Source organism: Tigriopus californicus, chromosome 10 (genome assembly GCF_007210705.1).
Source record: "Tigriopus californicus strain San Diego chromosome 10, Tcal_SD_v2.1, whole genome shotgun sequence".
NCBI lineage: Eukaryota > Metazoa > Arthropoda > Copepoda > Harpacticoida > Harpacticidae > Tigriopus > Tigriopus californicus.
In genome coordinates this window covers 6,285,986-6,305,437 of record NC_081449.1, presented here as the reverse complement: position 1 = coordinate 6,305,437, position 19,452 = coordinate 6,285,986, and the positions used below count along the sequence as shown (strand labels likewise).

Here is a 19,452-nt window from a genome sequence, read left to right as displayed (position 1 = left end):
ACACCGTCGTCCTCCTTCCACATAGCTCAAATTCTGTACTAGATGTGCAAAATGTAGTGAGAATATGGATAAATAGAGGTTTCTTCAACAAAGTAGAAACACACATAATTCTAAATTCATGGTTATCAAGCACAAAAAACATATATACACATTAATGGACGTAGGTTGGATGAGGTGGGCTCTAACACATCCAATGAAATCTCCATACGATTTCTGGGAATGCAACTGGATAGCAAACTTAACTGTCATTGTCACATTGAGAGTGTAGCAAACAAAATTCGAAAAATTCTTTTCAGTCTGAACAGAATTCGCAAGTCAGTGCCCAAAACTGTAAAGAAACAACTTTGTAATGGACTTATCCGAGGTGTGTTGGAGTAGGGTATTGAATTTTATGGCCAAAGTACGAAACTAAAGATATTGTCCATACTCCAGAAAAGAGCTGTACGCTGGATAGATAATGAGAGGTGGTTATCTCACACTGAATCTTTGTTTCATGAGTCCAAGCTTCTAAGATTGCAAGATTTGACCACGGTTGAAATCCTTCAAGTGATGAGGCAGTTATCCTGGCAAGAACCTCCACCATGTATCAATTTTCAAATGGAAAAATAATCTTCGACTTGGCGGTTGGTGGTCAATTACTCCACTCGCCAAGTCGGGACTTTTACGAAGACTACCGAACTTTGCTTTTCCAAACGAGTGGAATAATTTCAACCTCCCAGACATCGATCCAACGAGAATAAAATTCACCCAAACATTAAGAGATTATCTCATACAGAAGTATTCCATTGTTCCCTGCAAACTCAAGAATGGCAATGCATGCCAACAAAAATCTTGAGAAATGATTTTTACTTTTCTCTTTCATTACGATTATCCGCCGTTCGATCTCATCAAAACACTCCAATCACCAAATACAATTCTAAAAACTTATTAATTTTCCTCCCATTCCTGAAGTTGTTTCGCATTTTCTAGTGAACATAACAAAGTAACACCTAAAATAGATTTTTTGCTGTTTTTCAAGTTTTTCTTTCTTTGTCTTTTTCCTGGTCCCTTCTTTTCTTATCAATTGCAACCGATATGATTGCCTCCAAGCCTTTGAATTTCTTTATGTATTTATTTTATTTATTTGATCTTTGGAAAGCACTATTGTACTTTTGTATAGTGTGTGCATGTATCCAACTCACGTTATTGTGTTGCAGCTTGGCCTCTGTAACATTATTGACTATCTATTTCATGTCTTCTTTAATTTGCCCAGGTCCTGGTGATAACAAGCTTTTGCTTACCCAGAACCTGAGGAATTACATACACATGAAATTGTTGAGATATCAAGATGCTAACTCAAACATTAGATGCCGACATTATCCAATCACGATCAAAGTGTTCCTGAAATAAATCTATCTAATTTCCAAGAATTGATGTCAATTTTAGGGAACAATGTGAAATTGTAGTTGAAAATTGAAAAAGTACACATGGGTATGAAATAGATTGCTAACATGTTACCAACCACCTGCTTTTGTTTTCCATCAATCTAAAATAGCTCTTTTATAATTGCAATTTTTTAAGATCAGGCACATCGATCCATTTGATCTGGCAGCACTGCTTGAGGGACGAACAAGAGCTAGGGCAAGTTACCCTAGATAGTACAAAGGTAAATAAAGTGAGACGAGCAACAGATAGTGGTCGAAAGTGATTCTTATCTTGATAAGATGGCTCCACTTCGTCCACACCTCTCTGCCCTGGAAATGAAGGTGATTAGTCAAATGGAACACTATTTTGGGGATCACAATTTACCCCGTGACCGTTTCATGAAGAGAGTAATCGCAGAAAATGATGGTATGTTCAATTGTTACTCACTCAGCGCTACTATCTAATCATTCCTATTTAACAGTTCGATTGTCTATTTTTAGGCTGGATTTCTATGTCGGTAATGCTGAAGTTCCAGAGATTGGCTAGCCTTTCTCGCGATCGCTATTTTATCATGCGATGCGTTCAGAAGTCGGAAAGCGGCCTCATTGAAGTGGATTTTGCTAAGGAGCGGGTTCGTCGGAAGCCTGCCAAACCGTATTCAACTTTTGTTTCGGGAGAAGAAAGTCGCCAACTCAAAGGCCGCATCGTGCACGTGCGAGGATTCGAAAAGATTGCTACCCTAAATGATATTATCACCTTCTTTGAGGAAGATGTTAAGGGTGTGTGTCGTGTGAATGAGGAAGACCCCAACTCGAATGATCACGCATGGAAGGTACAATCATTGTCCTAAAGCTGGAAAGAAAAGCTCTTTGAAAAAGTGCTGAAACTCTCCATTTGACGTGTTTGCGTCACCTTTTAATGAAAGGCATGCCCGCAGAGCGAGACCTAAATCATATCTGTATTCACGTTCATGCGCCCGATAAAGAGGTGCTTAAACGTCTGCTAGCCTAGTTTCTCAAAGCTCTTCTTTCTTGATGACCCATTGATTGATGAGGGGAGTTCGAAATGTGTTTATAGGTTAAGAAATATCTACTTCATTTATCTTGAGGTCTACAAATAATAGATCATAGGAGGTCGACGTACTTCAATGAGACACAGATTTAAGTTGTCCAGTGGACTACGGTACATAATCCTGAGAAAAAGGTCAAAGAAACCATCTAAAAGTAACTATTTTTTTGCGAACTTCTTTTTATGTAATCTTCAGGAGTTCAAAGTTCCCCTCCTGGTTAATTCACGATGTTTTCGCATCTTCCGTGCTGATACAATGCCTATCATTTCCAACAGAAGAGAACACTCAGGGGAGCCAAACCATTCTTCTACCTGATGGAGAGCTAGCTTTCCCAATATTGAACTTCAAATTGAAAGAATTTGCTTTTTAGTTCCACTTTTATAGATTCTTCAAATTTTGATAAAAAATGAGCTTTATCAAATACCTCAAAACTAATGAGGAAATATTATTATGTTAATGAAATAGTGGTTTTCCAAGTCAAATTTATGGGAAAATGATACCCAATATCATGAAAAACATCAAATTGCGTGCGAAAATATTGTCTTGGCGGAAAACTTCAAAATCCGGTCTTGAGTGATTTCATATTTAGTTATATTTTTTTTGCAACCTCCCTTACCAATACTCGGAATGGGATTCCCAGCAGGTCAAGACGAGAGATTATTAATTGCCAAGGCCTTTGATCAAGTTGATCATGGCCTTCTGTTGAATAGACTTCATGAGATTGGGGTCCAAGGCAAGGTTCTCAATTGGATAAGAAGCTTCATTCACCATAGGAAGCAAATTGTTAAGGCTGAAGGGTTGCTTAGCGACATACATGACGTCAAGTCGGGTGTTCCCCAGGGCTCCATCTTAGGGCCCCTCCTTTTTATAATATTTATTGGCCCGCTTCAAAAGCTTAGTGTTACTTCCAGTCTCTCTTCTTATGCTGACGATACAAAGTTAGTTTCGGATAGGAATAGCCAAGATTCCACTAGCCTTGCACAGGACTTAGAAAGAATCTATTCTTGGATAACTGAGAGTTATATGACTCTGAACGGAATGAATCTGCTCAATGACTTTTAGGTCAACTCCTCTTAATACTCCACTGGTAGATAATGGAGGTACAGATATTGAGCAGGGCTCATCTATGAAAGACTTAGGTGTAGTCCTCCAAAATAATGGAAAGTTTGATGAGCATATCCAGTTGAAGGTGGGTAAAGATTTTCAAATGTGTGGTTGGATATATCGCATCAACTTTTATTTTAATGTAGTATTTGATCGACCAACGAATCAGAGTTGGCAGATCTGGCTAGCCCTTGAATGTAGGGTTGATCAGGAATTTTCATCAAAAACTTGTCCAAGTCTGCCTTAAATCCTGCTACTGGATCAACATCTACGTACTGGGCAGCAAATTGAACTATGATGGAGCCCGAGAAAGAAGAGAGTTGGACTTCATTGATCAAAATGGGCTGGATTCTCGAAGATTGCGTTGATCATCCACAAATTCTAAGGAATCGAACGAGTTTATCTCTAGTTGTTGTCCTAGGATAGGTTTTCAAGTGTAAAATTCTTCTGATAGACGCTGATTTGCGCATCATTTTTCCATGAGTTTTTTTGACCTAGCCTTTGTTCCTTTTTTTTAATATTGCAGAACCGGATGGAGGAGAAATTTCTAGATGGGGACTCTCGGTTTCCTGAGTCAGTTTGCGTAGTTTTTGACTCTGATAAGGAAGCCAAGGGCTTTTTGGCCAGAAAGGTCATGTTCCGCGGAAAAAAATTGACCTCTGAGTTAAAATTTGATTCTGGTATGCGAAATGTACATGTATACGAACAAAAGCATCGTCATGAGAGATCCAAACCCTGATACCAAAGAGAGACTCTACTCTCCAACATGCTGCGACACGCGCCTTAAGCTCCTCCTCTTCTCTGCCTTAAGCTCCTTCTTTCCTCTTTCCCAGTTGTGTATATAAAACTATGTTTATCATGAATAAAGGGCAGTCTACGACTTACCACCGAGACCAACACTTCTTTCATTTCTCTAGGTACTACTAAGTCTCGTCTCTTGATCTGGTTAGACTGGTTAGACTTGATTCGAGCGTTACATACAGTTCAGCGACACTTTCGACGAAGACACCATCCTAAGGACGGTTTGGGTGGATGGATTCGTCAAGCAGGTAAGAACAAAGTTAAATGGTTGCATAATTTAGCCCCAAGAAATAAAGGTCCTTGTAGCAAAGGTATTCATTCATGGTTAAATGTCATGCCCTTAACAAGCGAGTCTTGTTGTTCTGAGTGTATTTGAAACACTAACAGTGATAGCAAAACAGCTATTCCAAGCCAAAACTTTTGAACAATTTCCTAGCCTGAAAATAACTGAGCGATAAGTTAGTTGAAACACTGGCACATTTTTATTGCCCATCACAATCTTTTTCCCATTTGATTTTTTGTTGAGTATTATGAGCTTGTAATTTAATGTCAATTGTAAGTTCTTCTCATTACCCTATCGTAAGTCATCTGCGCACTAATGTCTTAGTCGATTCTTTCCATGATTCTTAGAAACCACTGTTATAGTGTGTCTCGAAGCACGCTTCAATTATCAATCCGATGGTTAAGACTAAGTTTTAGAGACGGGTCCGCAATGAAATGTCACTTTTCGTTTATCTAAAGATGACCATTGTACTCTTTCACAACCTATTGAGTAGTTAGTCAATAAAAGAACGTTAGATCAATTTATGTCATGTAAGTTTGAATGCATTAAAAAATCAACCAAATTGCTACTTTCTAATTTAAAGTATAAGTTTGCGTATCTTTGGTTTGAAACATCAACTGAAAAACAATTAAATACAACATGAATCATTCTCCTGGCCTTGAATAATGATCAGAAGTCATTGTATGCACTATTTTGTCTTGAAAATGGAACTTGATCTCTTGTTGATTCGCTTTAAAGGCCTTATTTCCCCGAAATTTAGTATTTGTCGCAACCTGCAGATTGAAATCTGTCAAGTTATAGTAACTCTTTTGATAATTGATTATCAAATCATTTTATTAGGAAAATAATACGATTTCATTTTAGCCGAAGAATCCAGAAAATTTGGACGAGTTTTTCTCCCAGTTCAAAGGAGTGGAAGCCATCAAGAAAAGGAAGTTTCGTTTCAATCAAGAAGACAGTTGGGAATTTTGCGGGTCCGTTTTCGTCACCTTTGATTGTGAAACCACTGCGAAGGGTTTCCTCGCCTTGCAAAACTTGAGCTACAAAGGAGATAGGTTGAGATGTATGTCCAAGTTGGATTACTATAAAGATCGAAAGATCTTCCAGAGAGAAATTAACCAATATTTACCTGGTACATTATACCTGTAACTAGTAACAATGTATGCGATGTAAAAGAAGAAAAAATCCTCGTTGTCGTCACGCCATGATCAATATTTCGTTCAGAATAATACACACGTGGAATATGGCCTCTTTTAAATTTTGACTCAATTTTGATTTTTGCTTGGATTCAGTTAGCTATAATATTGTCAGGTGATGGTGCGCTCGTTGCACCTCTTCCGTTAAAGTCAACATCAAAAATGTCAACAAAAAGAACCAAATCTAAGGGCCTGCTAAAGACTGGCAAGAGGCCCAGGGAAGTGGGTGAGCCTTTTGGTGTCCATCCCTAAGACTATATGTCCATCCTCAAACCGTTGGTAAGAGTTTCATCCAAGGACAGCGAATCCCTATTCAACATACCAGACTGAGGGCGAAGATCTAGGATGGCGCTGAGCCCAAAAAGCAAGAAGATCGTGAAAAGTAACATGTTACTTTAGTTACTTAAGTTACTTTAGTTACTTAAGCAATTAGTTACTTAAATGCCACACTAATACTAGAAAATCCAAACAAATGGAACACTTTTTTCCCTCTTTTTAAACTTATTTTGGCATATTTTCGTAACTTAAAAAGAACTATTTTGACCAAAATCATAAACTATTTTATGGCGAAAGGCGAAATATCAGGATGGAGGTCCTCGGTTTCCAGAGTCAGTTTGCGTAATATTTGACACACGCCAGGGAGCCCAAGACTTTTTGGCCCAAACGGTCATGTTCCTAGGAAAAACATTGACTTCTCAATGGAAAAAGGATTATTGTGTTGGGAATGTACAATTCACTGACACTTTTGACGAAGAAACCATGGAAAGGACGATTTGGGTGGACGGATTTGAAAAACGTGTGAGAACAAAGTTAAATGAATGCCTCTGTTGGCCCTAAGAATTGAAAGTCCTTCTAGCCAAGTCATTCATCCATGGTTGAATGGTTAAGTACAGTATAATAGTTATTAATATTTTTTTAAACCAATATTATTAGGAGCAAAAGGGCACTTCCAAACCATAACCTATTATCATTAACTGAGCGGTGACTGATTTGAAACACGATGGTGCTGTCTTCCCTCCCATTACAACCATCTCCCCTTTGACATAATGATTTGATTCTTACAAACCACTTCTTTGTTTTGTCGTTGATTGCGATTTTAGAGTTTTAAAAGTAAGATTAAGGGATGGGTCCATATTGAAATTTCACTTTTCGTTCATCTACAGATGACTCCAATTGAGCGATAAGTCAATATAAAAAAGAATGTTCAACCAATTTATGCCATTCAAGCTACCAAATGAATCAAAAAATCAATCGAAGTGCACCATTGTAAACGTATTTTGGTTGAAAATCTCAACAGATAAACGAACAATTTTAACAGAAATCTTAATTCATTTTTCTGACCCTTAATGATAATTAGTAGTTGTTATATGCGTTATTTTGTCTTGAAAATGAAACTTAAGCTCTTGTTATTTCTCTTGCAAGACCTTACTCCATCGAAATTCGGTAGTATTTGGACCTAGCTGATTGAAATCTGTTTTGTGACACCAATTTTAGATAATTAATAATTAAATTGCTGTTATTACTAGAAGATTGTACAAGTCGATTGTGCAACCACATCTTGAATATGCTTCACCCATTTGGGCTCCAATGAGTTCAGCAGGTTTGCAAAAGGTCAAACAAGTCCAAAGATGTTTCACAAGGAACATCACAGGAATGGGAGAGCTCTCATATTGGGACAAAATAAAAAGTTGGGACTGTACAGTGTTCAAAGAAGGTACGAAAGGTATCTGATATTGTACGTCTTCAAAAGAATCAATGAGCTTTGTCCCAAACCAGGATTTCGGGTCAATTCTAGTGACCGTAGAGGCTTAATGTGCGTTTTGAGAGCACCTTCAAGCCCTTGAGAATCCAGGGTAGAACAATAAAGTCCATTTCTTTTCTTTCTCGGGCTCCTTCATTGTTTAATTTGCTTCCCTCAAATATTCCTAGGGAATACATAGGCCTTGTTGATCTGGTTGCATCTTTCAAATCAGACTTGGACAAAGTTTTAGATAGCATTCCAGATCAACCCTACATTCAAGGACTAGCTCGGTCTGCCAACTCAAATTCGTTGGTAGACCAAATATCATAAAAAGATTGAAAGGTAATAAATAGACGAGTTATAACCTTTCATTTTAATAGTACTGGGGATTACATTCCCTGTAGCGGTTAGAAATGCCCATGAAAAACCAAACCAAAACAAAAATCCTTGGGCGGATTACTCCCAAGATGTGATCCGTGATGAGAGAAGAGCCAATATCTTATCCCACGTCATCTGTTTTGCAACTCAAAACGTCGCTTTCTATCAATTAACCACTTGGAATTAAGATTACCTAGTACCCTGCAAACACCAAGCATCCATCATCAAATGGAAGTCAACAAAAGCCCCTTTTTTACCAATGGATTACTAGAGTTACTGTTAGTCATCATATGCAATTAATGCTTTCTCTCATTGGTCAGCTACGCTCTGAGTTTCTAACAAATACATTATTCGAAACCGTTTGGATGAATTAACGTCACTGTTTCGACCAATTCGAGAACATCGTCAGAGGGACAACCAGTGCTGCCCTTTTAATAATAATCTTTTATTGCGACTCTTGGTCATATCATGCCGTAAAAATAATTATGAAATAAAATCTGATGTATATACATTATACAAAGGTTTGTTGATAAAACAAGAAAAATGTCAAAAAGTTAAAGGCAATCAAATACTTGACTAGAAAGTGATATCACAATGAGTATGACTAGAATTGGTTCAATGCACATGAAAAAAGGTAAGAGGTGAGATACAGATAGTACAAAGACAGGTAGGTAGAGGTAAGTGATGAAATTCTTGGATATTGCAGAGAAGAGGATGGGCCGGATTAAACAGAGTCTGTGTTAGCTCCCGTCGTTGATGGCATTTGGCTGGTGAAGGTGCGTGACCGCCAATACTCCGAAGGGATGTCGGGCCAAGGACGATAAGGTGTTAGCAAGTCCTTGACCGGAAATGATAACTTGTGTGCGGACATCACGTACGGAAAGGTCAGGTTCCCAACACTGTTGGACACTAACCTTGCCAGCCCGATGGTGAGGGGCTCGGTTTCACATAGAAAATGTGTCCATGCATTGTTGGCCTATTGGGGCACGCAGAGGTATCGCTTGAGGAACTTGGTGTAGGTGGCATCGGGGGATTTGAGGGCGGATTGGGCGGAGTTGGGAAGCCAAAGGTGTAAGCCGTAGAGAAAGATTGGGGTGACGTAGATCCGGAAGAGTCGGAGGACTATTGAGAGGGGAAGATTCTTCATGGGAAGTATATTGCATATGTATCCGATCCTGGCCCTGGCCTTAGTTATTGTGGATTTGAGGTGATTGGTGAATGAGAGTTGGGTAGAGAAGGTGAAACCGACAAAGTGAAAACTATTGACCATTTCAATCGGACTATTGTTAATATGGAAGGAGGTGGGAGGCAGACGACCTTTATGGAAAACCATGGCCTTCGTTTTGATGGTGTTGACTTGATGGCCGTTCTCTTGGCAATAACCGTAGAGTGCATTGATGGCATTTTGCAATTCCACGGCTGAATTAGCCAAGAGAACCAGGTCGTCTGCATATTGAATATATTGAACAGGAAAAGGGCCTTTTGTATGTATCTATTTCGGTTTTGCTTTTAAGTCAGAAAGTACCTTGGGGTAGGCCAGGGACAAGGTAGTCGGCAGGGGGCAGTCAGATGGGTCCCATTTGATCTCAATCAACTTACTAATATATAGTAATAACTAATGAATTTCGTTGTAAGCATCATATACCCTCCAACAGCCAGGAACTAGGGGTGAACTATATATAGTTAGAAGCATCAAATGGGCTTTTGGAGTCCGTTATCTGGTACTTTAGTTGCGTGGTTATCAATTTGTAGCATTGCGTTGAACGGAATCATGACTGCCATCCTCAACACCATGAGTCATCCGGAGAAGATCGTTTTTTTATGCCCACCTTACATGCATCCCATTTGAGACTGCCTTGATTACATAGGAATGGATTGAGTGTTAAGAAAATGAAACCCTGCCAGAGCAGTATTTAGAGAGGGGAAACAAGCCAAGCTTGAATCTTTGAGAATTAACTTGAATGAAAATTTTCTCAGTTTTCAAACCTAAAGTAGTGTAATAGCTTATCAAGGAACAAAGTAAACCTACCACTTGTTATAAGTCAAGTCCGCCACGTTTCTTTTGATGTCTACTATGTACACATGTATGAAACTGAAAATGCCATCTTCAACTTTAAGCATAACAACTGTTCAAAATCATTGAACAAATTTTGGGCCACTCTTTTCCTTTTTGCCTGTGGCTTGCTGGGCTTGGTCTTATTATTTTAAAACTATAAAAGGTGGGGCTTCATGAAACAAATCAGGGTAGTCAAAGAAGAGTACCAATTCATTGGCTTCATGACTATAATTTGTAACTTTGTTATCAGCTTCGCACATCTTACTATGGTAGACACCTTACAAAACAATTGTGATAATGGTTGCTGCACAAAAGCTTCCATTAAACGCAATGCCACATTTCTTAATCACGCAACTAAAGTACCAAAATCGGACTCTACTATTCGGTTCGAGTTAGAAGCACACAACAAAGTTCTAAGTGTTCTCCAACATGTCCAATCCGCCAAGCCTTTCAAAACAGACGCGACCATCAGCCGTCCCGCCCAACGCGTTTGATTCCTCTCTTTGGTGGGTCGACCACGGCCATGGGATCGCCTCAGAGGCGGGATCGAGACCGCCGATCCGGAGATCGCCCCCGTCAACGTCGTCGACGGAGTCGATCCCGCGATGGCTCGTCCGCGGCTAAGAAACCCGCTTTTCGAGACAACGGCCATCGTTCAGCCCACTCCCGATCACCCCGCGAACGTCGAGGAGCGAGTCGAGATCGGGACGATATTCGTAATGGACGCGTTTCTCGATCCGATGCGGATACGGCTCCCGACGCGGATGAGGCCGTGGAGAAACAGGGGCCCAATTTCGAGGTCTCGGGCAAGCTCATGGAGGACACAAACGTGTTCAACGGGGTGGTCATCAAGTATAGCGAGCCCCCGGAAGCCCGAAGGCCCAAAAGACGATGGCGGTTTTATGTGTTCAAGGGCGAAGAGACCCTGCCCATTCTTCATTTACATCGACAATCCGCCTTTCTCATGGGCAAAGACCGGAAAATCGTGGATTTGCCCATTGATCATCCCTCGTGTAGTCGCCAACACGCCGTGTTACAGTATCGATTGGTGAACGGGCGGATCTTGCCGTACATCATTGATTTGGGGTCCTCCAATGGGACGTTTTTGAACAATAAGAAGGTCGAGGCCAAACGTTACTATGAACTGCGGGAAAAGGACGTGCTCAAATTCGGGTTTAGCAGTCGCGAATATGTGCTGCTCCACGATCAGAGTCAAGACGGCGAGGACGATTGATTGACCGCGGACCACAAATGTACTCATATATATATATCAAACACTTGTGTCAAAATCGCCTGCCAGATCCACACCGGTCCATCCTACATTTGTCCCCAGTATTCTGTAGCTACTAGTACAAAATATATGCACCCTCTCACCCTCATTAGTCAGTAATCGGGTGGATGCCCATGGGTCTAAGATGAATGTATATAACTGCTATCTCGACCCAAGGCGGAATTTTACTCTACTCAGATAGCCTTGGATTCGAATGCAGGCCTCGGCTCGAGTTGGTTATTTCAAATGTTTAAGGCCAGTCTGATATTGAATCATGGCCCGGCTAGGTTAACCCGGCCGTCGACCTTTATTGCCCGATCTGGCGATAGGTGTGGGTAAGAAAGTGAAGCGTCATCACGCCTTTATTTTTTCAAGTACAAGTACACGGAATAGGATAAATCTAAGGAAACGCTTCAGAAAGCCAGTTTCTTCATGAGTAAATACACAGTGTGATCCAATTCAAAGCCGTGGAGATTGTTGGCGTCGCCTTGGAGCCGCATCAGTAGGCCACCATAAGACACGTAAGCGGCCAAACGGCCCGAGGGTTCCGAACCAAAGTCCTCGCCCTCAATCCGATAGATCTTGCCGTGCATGACGTATTCGAAGCTGTTGGCTCGTGTGTTCAAACTATTGTCCATGGGACTCCAATCGCCTGTAAATCAAGATGCAAAAATGACCCCAGACACGTGGTTATCCTAGGCCTGGGTCCCCGCCAGCCCGCGGATTACCTACCCGTATCGGGGAAGCCGTCTTCGCGGAGGGTGGTGGCCAAGACCAAGCGGAATTTATCGCCTAGACTCATGGGGTAGATCCAGTTGTTGATGTCCAGGATCAGGTCCATCTTGAAGGATTCACTCTCACAGTGCAAACGCGACACGCGGTCGAACTTCTTGCCCTCGGGATCGATATCCTTGACGTCAAAAATGTCCTCGAAGAGCACACCTGCCATTTCAGCGTTGAAAAAAACGACGATCTAGCGGTGAATTGCAATGGAAACTCCGCACCTAAAAGCCCGTTTGAATCGGTCGGTTGGTTTGGCTTTCTTTGCCCGATTTGTTTACCAATCTGTTTATCTGTTTTGGTCTGAGGAGGCACCGGAGGAACTGACGAACGGCGTGCTACGTCCAAAATTTCAGTCAGGGAGACGAGATTGCTCTCGGTTAGCCACTGGTTAGCCATCTACCAGGGCAGGTCCATAGGATATCCCATCTGGACGAAGTGGACAATATCCCGCCGGTGACGTTCATCTTCGATTCTTTTTGTTTTCCCTACATGGCCCTTGAAATTGAACCTCTCGATTTATTCTCGGTTGACCTCGTTCGCCACCCTTGGCTCCAATGGTCATTCCATGGACCGGCAAGACTCAAGCCATGAGAAAAAGACCAATCGGCTGTAGGGTGTATGTCGGTAGGATATGCGGTTCCAATTAATGGTCAGGAACCTGGGGCAGTCTTGTGGGTCATCGGTATGTCGGCTGAGCGCCGGCTGAGTCCAGCCACGCTGGTGGCGGTGGCCATGAAACGCCTAGTGGCCCACCCTGAGGCTCGGGTTCAGACTCGGGGTCAAATGTCCCAGGGGATTTGGCATCGAGAGCGGTCCCAGGTCAGGGTAACGCAAGCTCGGGGCAAGTATTGGCCAGTTGTGGGACATCAGATCGAAGGCCAAACCTATTTGTATCCGGAGGAGGCACTCTTTTTACTCGAGATCCAACAACTTCAAGTCTTGGATGCCGAGGTGCCTATGTCCGTGCAAAAGGCCTTCACGGTCATGTTGACCCATGAGCGAGCGGTCTTGAGATATCGCGTGTATTCTCATTTGACTCGGTTAGGCTATAAATTGATTCGACATCAACCTCGTCCCAGCTCACAGCCCAGAAAGCGTGGGCCCACCACCAGTCCGGTGGTGGGCCCCGAGGCCATCCACGCCCCCATCAAAAGGTCCAAAAGCCATGCTCTGGACGCGCCCTCACGGCTCGTGGTACCCGTGGCCGAGACGAGGTTATTGCCGGCGGGAGCTTGGCCGGCTCGGACCCGCTACGATGTGGTTTTTCAGCCACGACCACCCGATGGCCAGGCTGAACCCCAATCTGCGGAACCGTGGGACTTGTCCCAGATTTCCAGTTGGTCTGAATGGAAGAAAAACAGGTCCAGAATGGGCCCCATTAACTTACCCAGTGTGCAAGAAATAAGAGTCGACTGTGAAACATCGGGTCGAGGATTTTATCCTCTGGATTTCTGGTCCAGCTCCGTCAGTCCGGCCGAAGAGAAAATCAGTATTACGCGGAGTGTGGCTGATGATACTAGTTCGGCCCGGTCTTTGGCATCCGGAGCATTACGGACATTGTGGATGGGTCCGGTCAAGCCGATGATTCCGGCCCGATCTGTTCATTCAACTCGCCACATTCTCGAATTGATTCGGATTCCCAATCGAAAATGTAATATTCGGGACGAAACTTTGATCGATGACAGACTCGAGGCCTTCAAGATTGACTTTGACATATTTCTCCCTAATGTCAGTTTTAAGAAAAGCCGTCCGGGTTTGCCCAATTTCCGTGTTATTGTGACATCAAGTGATGAAAGTGTGCCAAAATCCCAAAGTCTTCAGAGTCTAAAAGAATCTCTGGCCGACTCAGTGCCATTGTTAATGGGCGTTGTAGGGCCTGGTAATATTTCATTTTTTGCCTTACAAGACACGTCTCTTCCGAGAATAATCTCTGTGGGCTAAAAATACAGAAAGTCTCTTCTAGTTGCATCATGTTATTTTTATACCAATAACTTTTTCGCTATTTAGTCGACTCATCAACCAACTTTTTTAACTTTTGAATAATGCGTCTGCACTAGATAGGATCCATAGGATCCGACTTTTCGGATCCGATCGGATTCAGATCGGATTGACCAAACAATTTTTTGATGCGGATTCGGACTCGGGTTATATCAAGCATCTTAATGAACGGTTTTTGCACCATTCTGATAAGAGAGTAGTATCCAATGCTTCTACACTTGAGGCATATGACAAAAAGGTAAGTTATGCTATATTAGCACTGTCACAAAAAAATGACGTAATTGGATCAGGAAATTAATATTTTGACCAAGACACCTCCACGCAATTTTATCATTTTATGACGTTCAAGCGGCAAAAAACACATTTTTCTTAAAGTTAAATGAGTTTTTTGAAAGTTAATCGGGTGTTAAAATCAGATGTGGATCAGACTTAGAACAATATTTCGAATTTTAGTCAGATTCAACAATTATTGAGCAAATAATTCGGATTCGGATTACATAGAGCGACAATTTTCGGATTCGGATCGGAAAAGCTGTCTCGGACTCGGATTACAAAAAATCACATCGGATCGTATAAGGAGACCCTGCAGCTGTCGTCTACACCATAGGATTTAACAGTTATTTCGTTTGCCTTGGCCCAAGCCACCAACCTCATGATTTGATCTCCGTTGTTACAACTTAATTTGTGCTTGTCTGTACACTTTATTCCTTAAAAATAGTAAGCAGGCAATGAAACGGGATAGTCCAGTCTTTCGACATTCACTGAAGGATGGGTTTTGAAATACATTGATGTTTTTTATCATTCGCTTTAATGCTAAAAATGTTGCTCTTGGATCAATTAAGAAAATATCTGCCACTAGATTTCTTCAGCATCACCTGATAGAACTAGCAAAATGGTATCTCAGAAAAGAGAATTTCGTCAACCAAGTGCGTCTTGTTAATAAATACCGATTTTTTTTTCTTTTTTCAGTTTGTTTTTTAACGGGCTTTCTTAATCGCTACGGGGAATGTAATCCCCAGTGCTATTGAAATGAAAGGTAATATTTCGTCCATTTTTTTTTTCCTTTAAATCTTTTGGTTGACCGAGTTAGTTCTGGAATGTTGGGTTGATCTGGAAAGCCAATTAAAAAATTCAAAAAGTCTGGCTTGAAATATGTTCCTAGATCAACATCGTAGAAATAGGTGTTTGACAAAGCCTGGCAAGAGACGGTGCCCAATTTGTGGAGATGATGATTTTGCGATGCACTGGGAGAAAACCGCAAAAATTGAAAGCGGGTAATGCTGAGAATTGTAAAATTTAGTGATAATACCTGGAAATTTGGTTTACAAAATATGTGTATTTCTTCGCTCGATAGATAGTTTTACAATGTTGTCCTTGCAGATTACTTCCGATAACATAATGTGTCACTCGGCGGTTGCTTATCTTCTGTTCAGATTGGCATTTGAGACTTTTGAGGGGACCGAGGGCTTTGTTCAGGGCAAATATTGGTGGGTTCGATTGATAATTACTGGTACGCCGTGTTCTTTAGCTTTTCCTAGCATTATCAAGATCAATTACATTCAAGGCAGCACTGGCCCAGTAAGTCAGCGACCAGCGACATATTATCGTTATATGGTTAGTAGTAATAGTAATAATGATAGTGACTCACTTACACGTACACATGGGTGGAACACGTCTGACAAACGAGAATCGACAATTTGATCCCAAATTAATGCGAAGGAAGTGGGAGAGGGGGCGGCGGAAGAAGAGTCTAAGTGAGAATGATGGGTTGAGTGTCCGAGCTGACGGGGTTCGTTTGTCGTTGAAGTGAGCTTGGAACGAGTCGTTGGATGATCTGTCGGGCAAAATCCGGTTCGTCTCTCCGGAAGATCTCTGGAGCGGGATTATAACGGGCTTGCTGGTAGAAATCGTGGAGCCGTCGTTTGGGCCACCCTTCTTTGTAATACTCCTTGATAATGTCGTAGGTGTCCATGATGATGGCGATGAACAGCGAGAGAATCACGTAGATGAACAAACTGATGAAAAGGTAGAGGTAGATCCGCAAGAACGTCCAAACCATGTGCCGCTTTTCAGGCACCGAGCTAAACGTGGCAAACATGTCGTCACCTAGAAAATTTACGAGAGGAATAGCTTGATGTCCGATCTATTACAATTATCCATTCACTCGTTGAAGTAACATTCGGGGAAACCATCGGAAGTTTAAAATATTCCAAAGATGGATTTTGATTTGGATCTCTTACCATTGATTAGCGAGAAGAGGCATTCCGAAGTGGTGAGGATGCTTTTGAATTTGAAGTGATAAGGAGCCAGAACCACCCAGCCGCAGAGAACGAACCCCATGTAGATCAAGGAAGCGCAAAGCAAGAATCGTAGGACATTCGGCAAGGCGCCTTTCAACGTGAGAATGAGCACGTTGTAGGTTTTAAAGAAGCCCAAATAGCGGAGCATTCCAATCCACACCAACAACACTCCAATGCCCAAGAAGAGACTGCCATAGTCCCACAGATCCCCGTAAGTGCTCCTCGTCTCGATGGTCTCTTTGATGGCGGATCCGACGATGATGAACACGTCGTTGAAACAAATCACGATATACCTAAAATGGTTACAAACGCACGTGAACGTTCGCTCAATGCCATTGCAACAAACTCTTCAATGCCTTACCAAACGTTCAGAAATTCCAATTTCTCACTCGAGGTCAACACCCAACCGAACCGGGACAAGAAGAACTTTTCAGAATCCGCCCTAAGTCGTTGAGCTCGCCAGAGAGCACGCATGCACAAAATCAAGGACACGACACACAGGCTTATCACGACGTAGTTCAGGATTTGAATCACGATGGCCTTGTTGGTGGTGATTTCAATGGGATGGGGACACTGTTCACGAAAGGGTCGGATATCCAACGCCACGGGGATTTGTCCGTCGAAATCAGAGTTGTCGAACGTGATATCAGTGTGGAAGGCAAAGCACTCCGGTCCCAAAAGCGGTCCAAGTTGCGAGTAGGTGAGTGTGGCCAATGAGAAATTGACCCGCATCCATTTGATGGTGTCCCACGGAATGAGGAAATCGTGTTTGGTCAAGTACTCAGTGGAATTGAAGTCCTGCAAATCGTTTTTCGGAATCGTCAGACAACGCTCTTGCGGCTTGAGATTGTCGAAATCAATGTTCCACGTCAAGTTGGGGAAAACAAGACCCTCTCCGAACACGTTGTAACAGAACATGAAAGGCTCGCGGGTGAATACCGGGTTGACCGTGATGTCATCCAAGTCGTGGAACGTTCGCCCAATGTAGTCCATGTAAGAATAAAAGGTCTCCTTCTTGTAGACCGCATAGGTGCCCGTGGCTGGTGGATAGGCGTGGATTTCGCGCACGGAATCCCAACCCTGGAGGAACAAATTCTCCAGCGAGATCTGATTGTCCGTGTAGTACTTGGTGTGGGCATACCGGAAGTTGCCAAAGATCACCACTTGAACCGTAACCACCAAGATCTTCAGGAATTGAATGGTCAGCTTCCACGGGATCTGTCGACGAGCCTGAAACTTCTGCACGGGGTCCATGAAGAAGAAGGCCAAATGACGACGAAATCGCTCTTCTCGGTCCACCCCCGACCCGCCACCACCACTCAGGCCCCCATTGGCCTCCACATTGGGTCCATGGCCATTGACTCGGAAGCCCCCCGGGAGATTCAAATGACGCAAATCCTCCTCACTCTCGTTCACACCTCCCCAAGACCCCGAGCGATGCAGCAATGCTTGCTCACCTAGCTCAGAGTTCTCATCGCTCAAACGGGGGGCATTGCCATCCAGCCCGGAAAAGTGTCGTTGTCGACTGCGAGGTCCAATCTGGGCCTCCTGACCTCCGTTCTCTGAGTGATCCGCTACCGAAGTTCGGCGAGAATGAGCCGGAGATCGGGGGCGGAGCGTGGACATGGCACCAGGCTGCATTCTGATGAAAGCTAGAGAGATGCCAATCAACGCGTTGTCGTGTCAAACCCCCAAGAGTGAAACGTCTTAATCACACGCCATTACCGGTGGGCGCTTGAGAACGAGACCCTAACTGATCGATCCCGGTTGGTGAACGGATGGATGATTAAATGGATTCGGCTCTTTATCCTGATTTTAGTCTGGTCCCAGGTGGCGGATGGCTGGCTTGTCCAGCACCTCAAAAAGAGAGGCGAGCGAGAGAGCCAATGGAACAGAGATCAATGAATGCATGAATAGTGGCATGGATGGAGGGCGAGGGAGGTGTATCTCTGGTTTTGGATCCAGTCCGGGTGTTACGCTTGACCGGGGAAGGAAGGTAGGTAAGTATTAAGTAGGGACACAATAGAAATAGCCGAGACTGCAGGGACTGAAGGGACTGGCTACCTAAAAGTGTCTGACAGTTATCACTCAGGCTCGACGCGCGTTTGCAGCTGATCCGCCTGATCCTGGCCTAAGAGCTCTGCGAGCTAGCTCGTGGTCGGGCCTGAACCTGAGATCAGACAAAGGCCTGGGCTTGGGGTAGATATCTATACGGCCTCCTCGGTTTATGGATTTGGACGTAGCTCACGATGGGACACTAGCAGAAAGTCGGGAGACCGAGAGATGTATCGATCGCGCCAATGCTCAGACCGACTACCTCGCTTCTCCAGCCCCCGAGATGTCGTCGCGATCTGGATGATTCAATCTGAACTCTGAACAACCTGAAGGAACCACGAAATGACGGACTCAACAGCGATCCTCAATTCTCTCTCTGTTTGACACAGGGCTGATAGAGCAGAATCGAGCAGAAGGAGGCGTTTGACATAATTCCCCTTTCGCCTGCCTCTCATCTGGCGAGGCAGGCAGGGCCATGCCAACCACAAAGACATCCAGAACAGCTGATCGGAAATGGGGTAAACTAGGCCAGTGGCTAGGGCGCTAAAGCTAGGGCTAAGGGCTAGGGCTAAGGGCTAGGGGCTAGCTTGTTCCAATCTACTTGATCATTCGCCTCCTCTCTCCTTCTGCCAGAGTATCACCGCCAGACGAGTCAGACGGGCCAAACTGGCCTGGCTGGCTCGAAACAGAGCACAGACGGGCGGGTAGGCGATTGTGTCTCGACTGTCGCTTCCATGCCTTATTCGACGTCTAGGTCGATCATAGCAAACTCAGTGACACTCACTGTTTTCGCCGCTGTCTATTCTAGGGGATTACCCGGATGGCCACAATCTGGGGCGAGCAGAACATCCCTTCATGCCAAAACGTGCGAAATTCCAACCATCACTGAGGAACCCTTATTGGAATCGCGTTACGCAACCACTGTAGCTCTGCGACAAATGTCTAGTGCCCTCCCGAGCATTTCCTCCGACATCCGATCGTGTTCCACGTATGAAAAGATGTTCCTGCGTGGGA

General features: G+C 43.4%; 5 protein-coding genes across 7 annotated transcripts; 3 read left to right on the top strand and 2 right to left on the bottom strand.

Annotated features, from left to right (window-relative positions):
- Window positions 1–1,631: 1,631 nt before the first annotated feature.
- LOC131888395 (la protein homolog) lies at window positions 1,632–5,925 on the top strand. 2 transcript variants are annotated; one of them, XM_059237240.1, is made up of 5 exons: window positions 1,632–1,830; window positions 1,905–2,236; window positions 4,104–4,274; window positions 4,561–4,626; window positions 5,526–5,925. In XM_059237240.1, the coding sequence occupies exons 1-5, from the start codon at window positions 1,704–1,706 to the stop codon at window positions 5,808–5,810; spliced, it is 981 nt and encodes a 326-aa protein (XP_059093223.1). In that variant the 5' UTR covers window positions 1,632–1,703; the 3' UTR covers window positions 5,811–5,925. The 2 variants fall into 2 exon arrangements, with proteins under 2 accessions (XP_059093223.1, XP_059093224.1); XM_059237241.1 differs by having other exon boundaries at window positions 4,104–4,257; window positions 4,495–4,626; window positions 5,526–5,795.
- A 4,491-nt stretch (window positions 5,926–10,416) lies between these two features.
- LOC131888396 (smad nuclear-interacting protein 1-like) lies at window positions 10,417–11,411 on the top strand. Its single transcript, XM_059237242.1, has one exon. It carries the CDS (start codon window positions 10,556–10,558, stop codon window positions 11,264–11,266), a length of 711 nt encoding a protein of 236 aa, XP_059093225.1. The 5' UTR covers window positions 10,417–10,555; the 3' UTR covers window positions 11,267–11,411.
- Window positions 11,412–11,638: 227 nt separating this feature from the next.
- On the bottom strand, window positions 11,639–12,384 carry LOC131888398 (DNA-directed RNA polymerases I, II, and III subunit RPABC3-like). The gene is made up of 2 exons (XM_059237244.1): window positions 12,035–12,384; window positions 11,639–11,954 (listed from the first exon to the last, which is right to left on the bottom strand). Exons 1-2 carry the CDS (start codon window positions 12,249–12,251, stop codon window positions 11,716–11,718), a joined length of 456 nt encoding a protein of 151 aa, XP_059093227.1. The 5' UTR covers window positions 12,252–12,384; the 3' UTR covers window positions 11,639–11,715.
- A 261-nt stretch (window positions 12,385–12,645) lies between these two features.
- Window positions 12,646–14,047, top strand: LOC131888393 (tRNA-splicing endonuclease subunit Sen54-like). The gene has a single exon (XM_059237238.1). The coding sequence runs from the start codon at window positions 12,704–12,706 to the stop codon at window positions 14,024–14,026; it is 1,323 nt and encodes a 440-aa protein (XP_059093221.1). The 5' UTR covers window positions 12,646–12,703; the 3' UTR covers window positions 14,027–14,047.
- Window positions 14,048–15,399: 1,352 nt separating this feature from the next.
- Window positions 15,400–18,842, bottom strand: LOC131888391 (mucolipin-3-like). Of its 2 annotated transcripts, XM_059237235.1 has the most exons (4): window positions 18,448–18,842; window positions 16,745–18,361; window positions 16,324–16,676; window positions 15,400–16,189 (listed from the first exon to the last, which is right to left on the bottom strand). In XM_059237235.1, exons 2-4 carry the CDS (start codon window positions 18,022–18,024, stop codon window positions 15,834–15,836), a joined length of 1,989 nt encoding a protein of 662 aa, XP_059093218.1. In that variant the 5' UTR covers window positions 18,025–18,361; window positions 18,448–18,842; the 3' UTR covers window positions 15,400–15,833. The 2 variants fall into 2 exon arrangements, with proteins under 2 accessions (XP_059093218.1, XP_059093217.1); XM_059237234.1 differs by having other exon boundaries at window positions 16,745–18,842.
- Between the last annotated feature and the right edge of the window lie 610 nt (window positions 18,843–19,452).

Bases quoted from the DNA above. Each gene is read 5' to 3' on its own strand.
- LOC131888398 (XM_059237244.1), bottom strand. From the start codon at position 12,251: ATGGCAGGTGTGCTCTTCGAGGACATTTTTGACGTCAAGGATATCGAT. The intron at 11,955-12,034 runs GTAGGTAATCCG...CTTGATTTACAG, and splicing joins AGACGGCTTCCCCGATACGG to GCGATTGGAGTCCCATGGAC.
- LOC131888395 (XM_059237240.1), top strand. From the start codon at position 1,704: ATGGCTCCACTTCGTCCACACCTCTCTGCCCTGGAAATGAAGGTGATT. The intron at 1,831-1,904 runs GTATGTTCAATT...GTCTATTTTTAG, and splicing joins AGTAATCGCAGAAAATGATG to GCTGGATTTCTATGTCGGTA. The intron at 4,275-4,560 runs GTATACGAACAA...CGTTACATACAG, and splicing joins CTGGTATGCGAAATGTACAT to TTCAGCGACACTTTCGACGA.
- LOC131888391 (XM_059237234.1), bottom strand. From the start codon at position 18,024: ATGCAGCCTGGTGCCATGTCCACGCTCCGCCCCCGATCTCCGGCTCAT. The intron at 16,677-16,744 runs GTAAGGCATTGA...TAACCATTTTAG, and splicing joins TTGGAATTTCTGAACGTTTG to GTATATCGTGATTTGTTTCA. The intron at 16,190-16,323 runs GTAAGAGATCCA...TAAATTTTCTAG, and splicing joins CCTCTTCTCGCTAATCAATG to GTGACGACATGTTTGCCACG.
- LOC131888393 (XM_059237238.1), top strand. From the start codon at position 12,704: ATGTCGGTAGGATATGCGGTTCCAATTAATGGTCAGGAACCTGGGGCA.
- LOC131888396 (XM_059237242.1), top strand. From the start codon at position 10,556: ATGGGATCGCCTCAGAGGCGGGATCGAGACCGCCGATCCGGAGATCGC.